This window comes from Cynocephalus volans, chromosome 12, assembly GCF_027409185.1.
Source record: "Cynocephalus volans isolate mCynVol1 chromosome 12, mCynVol1.pri, whole genome shotgun sequence".
Lineage (NCBI taxonomy): Eukaryota > Metazoa > Chordata > Mammalia > Dermoptera > Cynocephalidae > Cynocephalus > Cynocephalus volans.
The window spans coordinates 549,519-556,032 of NC_084471.1; the positions used below are offsets into that span (position 1 = coordinate 549,519).

The following is a 6,514-nucleotide window of genomic DNA, read 5'->3' on the forward strand; positions in this document are numbered from 1 at the left end:
GCCAGGTCCTCTGGTCTCAGGACCTCTTCATGTTCTTAAAAATTTTGGAGGACCCCAAAGAACTTTTGTGTATGAGATTTATATCAATCAATATTTATCATATTAGAAATTAAGCTGATAAATTTTTATTTACTTAATTTTATTTAAACATTAAAACAAACCCATTTACTTATTACCATAATAAACTTTTTAAAGCAAAATAACTATTCCCAAAAACATTAAGTGAGAAGAGTAGCATTGTTATATGTGTTGCTTTGCCTCACACAGGATGACGGAGATGCAAAAAGGATTACTCAAAGCCCATTTCTCCTGAGCAGTGAGACACCCTGAATGGTTTAACTTCCAGGAACCCTCAAGAGAGAGGCATTACTCCTTTGGGAAAGTAACCATAAACTGGGGTTCTTGCCCCATATTTAGTCTCCAGACCAGGAAGTTACAGAAAAGGAACATAAGTGGAGTTATGGCTAAGTATAGTTTAATGACAGAAGCTGGTAAAATCAGTGAAATACCAAAGTGACATTCCATAATGCAGTTTGCAAAAGGTTAAATCGATCCATCAACAAAAGCTTGTTCTTAGCAAACATTTTCTTTCCCTACAGCAATTTCCTTAGTATGTTTACATTACAATCAAGTAACTTGTCTGTCCTTGAGCCAGCAACTTTGCTGTGTTACAATTCTTTATATCAGAGACTTTAGCCTGGGGAGAGTTTCCTGTCTTTTGCAAGGTTAACATTTCTATAAGTAATTTTTAAAAGTTAAGTTAAACCTGAAACTACAGGGCTTTGGAAACTAGGCCCTGTGAAATACATTTGCTTTATTAATGTTAGTGCACTCCACATACATGCGTTTGCAAATCTCTTCATTGTCTGTCTCTTATCTCTGTTCCTGGTTAATCTATTGCAATATGTTTCAGTTGAGATATATGAAGAAAATCTGGCCTCACACGGATCTGTAGGAGGAAACAGTAAGAGCGTTCAAAAGCCGTTTCATATCATTGTGGATGTGCTTCTTATATGTCACATCGAAATGCTGTAAGTAGTAGTTTCATAGAGATCCATTGCAATTTGGAATCTGAAACCAAACCAATGAGCCGTTTTGTCCACTGTCACATCAGAGTCTACTGGTGAGTCCTGCACTCTGAATGCACTTTTCACTCATGCATGATTTTTGAGCATCATGTATTGTTCACTTGGAAAATATTGGTTTATTGAGTTATGCAGATATTCCAAATGTTGACACATTTCATTGGACAATCTCAAAAAATCACAGTCATTAGTATCATTATCGATCTCATCAGAAAAATCTTTAAGTATTAGGAGACAGTCAAGTTCACGGTGGTGAACACAAGTCTTCCCAAATCCTAGTTTTGCTTGAAAGCTCATTTTTATCGTTGGCAACAAATGCTGTCATCGCTTTCCTTGATGTGACAGCTCATTTTGTTCATTCTTAAGAAAATGCTGGCCAAGTAACCAAGACCGAGTACCTGCAGCTTGACCTCAGCTGTGATGTCTGCAATGACAGTGACAGTTGGGCTGGTGACTCCCACAACCACCCAAATGCTCTTCTCGAGACCCGGTCATTTTCAGCATTCAGTACTCAGTGATACCACACAGAAAATTAAAAAGACTCAAAGACAGTCTTAAGTAAAACTGATGTTTTTTCTTTCTTTTTTTTTTTTTTTCAAAAGATGACCGGTAAGGGGATCTTAACCCTTGACTTGGTGTTGTCAGCACCACGCTCACCCAGTGAGCTAACTGGCCATCCCTATATGGGATCCGAAACCATGGCCTTGGCGTTATCAGCACCGCACTCTCCCGAGTGAGCCACGGGCCGGCCCAAAACTGATGTTTTTTCTAAGTGCGAGAGCACAGCACTTAGAACACGGTGTTGACTAGTGGTTTGGTGCCACTGTTTCAGTTTGTGCCAGTGGTTTTTCCCATCTCCGCTTCTATGTCACCAGTGTGTAAGTTGGCTCAGTGAAAAAGGCGAATAGTGTCTCGGTGTACTAACATTATGAAAAAACTTTGGTCTTGCAGACCCTGAAAGAAAACAAGTGGAAAATGGGCTTCTGCCAAAGTCTCAGCATGGGAAGCGCTGAAAGAGGGGCCCAGCCTGCAGTCGGGCAGAGGGGTCGTGAGGGTGGGGTGCTGGAGCAGGGTCAGGAGGGAACACCAAGCCCCATCCCCCCTCTATGGGCTCCTCAGCTTCCCCAGTGACTTGGGTCCCCAGTGAGGCCTGACATCCCCATCGAGTGGACAGAAATTGGGGCCCTAGCTCTGCCACCCTTCCCCCACCTTGGGACCTTTCTGGAGATGACAGGTTTAGGGTTAGGGTCTGCAAGGAGCACCGAGAGTCTCAGGGGCCAGGGACAGGAGCTGTGGGGGACAAGGCAGCAGGGGCAACCCTGCATCTGCTGGCTACACCAGGGGTTAGAGGCAGAGGCAGACGTCCAGGAGGTGATTGGGTTAGTCTTCAGCCCCAGACGTGTGGATTTGGAATACCATTTCCCACTCAAAGAAGCCACAGCTCACTAGAGAAATGGCCAATTCCAGTTCTGGGGTAGGCTGAAAATGCCCCCCCCCAAAAATATGCACATCAAATTCCTGGAACTTTTGAATTATGATGTCATTTGGAAAGTGTCTTAGATGTGAATAAATTAAGGATCTTGAGATGAGGAAATCACCCTGGATTATCTGGGTGAGCCCTAAATGCCATCCCAAGTGTCCTTACAAGAGATGTGGAAGGAGACAGACCCATGGAGACGCAGGGAGACGTGACCACAACCAAGGAAGGCTGGAGCCCCAGAAGCTGGATGAGGCAGGAGGGACCCTCCCCGAGAGCCTCTGGAGTGAGTGTGGCCCTGCCACACCTTAATCTCAGACTTCTGGCCTCCAAAATTTGAGAGAAGGAATTTCTGTTTTGTTTTGTTTTTGAAACTGACAAAAATTGAAAATATTTATGGTGCACAACATGAAGTTTTGAAATATGCGTACATTGTGGATTGGCTAAATCAAGCTAATTAATGTATGCATTACCTCACATACTTATTTTTTTGTGGTGAGAACACTTAAAATCCACTTTCAGCAATTTTATCTTTTTTTTTCTTTTCTGACAGCTGACCAGTACAGGGATCGAACCCTTGACCTTGGTGTTATCAGCACCAGCTCTCACCAGCCAGCCCTTTCAAGTGTGGGATACACTGTTGTTAACTTAGTCACCATGGTGTACAATATAGACTTTTTGAACTTATTCCTCCTGTCTAACTGAAACTTTGTATCCTTTGACCAACATTGCAAAGCTGAGGCATAGCACTGGGGACACTCCCATGGATGAGAAAGATATAGGGAAAAGAGTCAAGATGGGGGCCACCCTGCAGGGTGGGGGCTGCACCTCAGGCCGGGCAGGCCACCCATGGGTGGTGCTCACAGATGAGTGCTTTGTAGCAATTGACCCATGTCATGCGTTTGTTTTCTGTTGTTTTCTATAGATGTGTTCTTCTAGCTATGGGGGGCAGGGTTTTTTTCTTTCTTCTTTTCTTTTTTTAAGGAGACTCAGCCCAGAGGACTTGGTGACTGTTTGAAAGTGTGGGGTGAGCTGGATGACTTGTCCCCAGGTCTGACATGGGAGGTGGGAGGATGCACCCTTTCCGCACGGTACCTCTGCCTGGGCCACCCCCTGCTGCCACACATGCCTGGACCCCAGTAAAGCATCAGAACACAATCTCCTTGAAAGTTTTTATTGCCCCAGGGCACAATGGCCGTGAGGTGTGGTGACCGTAGAAGGGTGTGTAGGATCCCCTGGGGCCAGTTCAGCAGCAGATGAGTCACCAGCTCAGGACCCCGGGGCAGTACTTGTCGATGAGCTCTTGGTAGTAGGGCCGAAGCTTGTCCACGTCCGGCAGGTCGGGGCACTTGGTGTAGAGGTCGAACTTGCTGCAGCAGGGGAAGGGCAGCCTCGTGAAGGAGCCCCCAGTGCCTTCACCCTGCAGCCCCCCATGGGCATGGCCATACTTGAACTCCTGCACCCAGGGCAGCATGGCTAGGTCCTGCTGGCTGCACAGCTGCCGGTAGTCGCCGCCCGTGTGCCAGGGGTAGAAGGAGTGGAATCGGATCATGTAGAAGGCCTGCGGGCAGAGGCCACACCTGGCTCTTGGCTTGCGAACGGGCCCGCAGGGCTAGATGGGGCGGGGGCCAGGTGTGCCCCTCCCCCACCTACCTCTGGGGGCAGGGACACCTCGTTGAACTTCATCACCTGGTACATGTACTCTGTGGGAGGAAGGTGGCAGCGCCAGGAACCTGGGGGGCCGCCCTCACCCCCTCCCCCACTGCTCCCCCACTGTCCCCCGCCTCTCGCTGGCCTCACCATCGTGGCCCCAGGACATGAGGACATTCTCGAGTCCACAGTGGGGCTGGTACATGCCAAGTTCTGTGCTGCAGTGAGAGAGGAGGATGAGGAGCTCGAGAGCAGCCTGGGGAGGGGAAGGACCAGCGGTAGGGGCAGGGAGCACCTGTATCGAGGATCCTGGAGGTCGGGATTGTCCTGGAAAGTGGAGTCACGAAAAACCACAGAGGCCTGGGGACGGCAGCCCACGGGAAAGGTGTCTCCAACAACTGCCCACTGGAGAGGGACGGACAGCCTTGGGGCCAGGGGCACACTGGCCTGTCCCCCATGTGGTGTCCACATCCCAGAGCTGAGGCCTTCTCCCACCCCCATCCCCCTAGACCTCACCTGGGGCTCCCCCAACAGAGCCAGGACCTTCCCCAGGTCGTGCAGGAGCCCAACAAGGTGGAACCAATCTGGCAGAGAGACAGGCAGAGCGGGCTAGGGGCCAAAGGTCAAGAGGTGCCCAGAGCCTGCTTCCCAACCCAGGTGGGGCCTGCAGGGGGGCCCAGACCCCGTGCCCTCCCACCCTGGCAGGCCTGCCCCTTGGAGGCAGCACCTCCCCCACCACAGCTGGGGGGAGCCGCACCCTTGTCCGGGTGGGCCTTCCGGATGCCCTCTGCTGTCTGGAAGGCGTGGAAGGAATTGGGAAAGTCCACATCCGGGTCTGACTCATCCACCAGCTGGTCCAGCATGTCCACAGCCTCCAAGATGGTCATCTTCTTGCGGGAGAAGCTCCCGTACTGGGTACGCTGGGCAGGAAAGAGAAGTCTACTCAGCCACCGGCCCGGTAGGACCAGTGCCTATCCCATGGGGTATGCGGAGGAGGAACAGCCACACAGCCCCTCTCTGCTGACTGGGCACTCGGTGGGCATCCTGGGCAGAGGGCGAGGGGGCTGGCCCCATCCTCAGAGTCTGCACGGGGGAGCAGGAAACCCCAGCTGTCAGGCGCCATGGCCTACCTTTCTCCTGACGAAGTCCACGGTCTGGTGCGTATGCATGAGCTTGTAGGTGGTGAACACACGGTCGAGGAGGGGGCCCGACTGCAAGCCAGAGGGTCAGCGGAGGCTGCCCACCAGCTCTTCACACTGAGGGCCACACTGCTTCCCTGTCCCAGGCTGGGCCCCACAGCATGTGAACGGGGCTTCCCAGAGGGTACCCCCCAGTGCTGTGTGAGGGGCAGGTGCTGCGCTCTGTAGGAAAGACGGGGGTGGGGCTGGGGCAGGGCAGGGACAGGGTGGGGTCCTTACGGTGTAGTTTCGGAAGCTGCCCTTGTCTTTGGCCATCTCTGGGTCCACATCAGGTCGGTAGACCAGGGAAGGGTCTGGGCCCTGGTTTAATGGGAGATTTAACCCATTTCACCATCTTGCCAGCTCCACAAGGAAGGGAGAACGTCCCTGCGGGGTTGAGACTGAGGCCTGGTGGAGGACACGTGAGGGCATGGCCTCTCCCGCATCGTCAGCACAGCCCCTGCACCGGCCTCACTCCCGGTGTCCTTATCTGCAAGTGGATATCGGCACATGCCTACTTCCCGGGTGCACGTGCGGGTGCGGGAGCTGCAACCCTTGCCCGAGCTGGACCACACAGGAGGGAGGGAGCCTCTGACTGGGATGAACAGGGCTAGCAGGAGTCAGCAGGAAGTTCCTCATGGGGAACAGCTGGCTGCCAGGTCAGGGACACTCACCACGATCACCTTCATCCTGAGAGAGCGGTGCTCGGTGGCAATGCACACATGGAGGCAAAAGTGCCACAGGCCCAGGTGTCCCTATATATGCCCACGGGTTGCATAAGTGACCGGACACCACCCGGCCCCTTGCCCTTGGCCCTTGGTAATGAGTGACCATCCACCCTCCTCCTGACCTCAGTGAGTTAATGTGTCAGTGCAGGAGCAGCCCCCCACGGCCCCAGCCCCTATGTTGACCTCAGCCTCCCCATCCTGGCAACCGACCTGCTTAGGGAAGCCTGAAGCCCCTCCGCAGCCCAGCCTCCCCCGTTTGTCCCATGGCTTTAAATACAGCTGGCCTCTTCCAACAGGTGGTACAGACCCTGGACCACACCCTTGAGCACATACCACCCCCCACCCCCACCCCAACGCTAGATCTCCGGAAGTGAAAACTTGTCTTCCAGTGCATCT

General features: G+C 52.1%; 1 protein-coding gene across 1 annotated transcript; it reads right to left on the reverse strand.

The window, feature by feature from the left end:
• Positions 1-3,823: 3,823 nt before the first annotated feature.
• On the reverse strand, positions 3,824-6,079 carry MIOX (myo-inositol oxygenase). The gene is made up of 10 exons (XM_063076214.1): positions 6,065-6,079; positions 5,631-5,711; positions 5,343-5,423; positions 4,970-5,132; positions 4,729-4,796; positions 4,508-4,617; positions 4,363-4,430; positions 4,216-4,265; positions 4,011-4,123; positions 3,824-3,932 (listed from the first exon to the last, which is right to left on the reverse strand). Exons 1-10 carry the CDS (start codon positions 6,077-6,079, stop codon positions 3,824-3,826), a joined length of 858 nt encoding a protein of 285 aa, XP_062932284.1.
• Between the last annotated feature and the right edge of the window lie 435 nt (positions 6,080-6,514).

Coding starts and splice junctions, on each gene's coding strand:
- MIOX (XM_063076214.1), bottom strand. Junction 4,431..4,507: donor CTCCAGGATCCTCGATACAG/GTGCTCCCTGCC, acceptor CTCTCACTGCAG/CACAGAACTTGGCATGTACC. Junction 3,933..4,010: donor CCCTGGGTGCAGGAGTTCAA/GTATGGCCATGC, acceptor CCCCTGCTGCAG/CAAGTTCGACCTCTACACCA.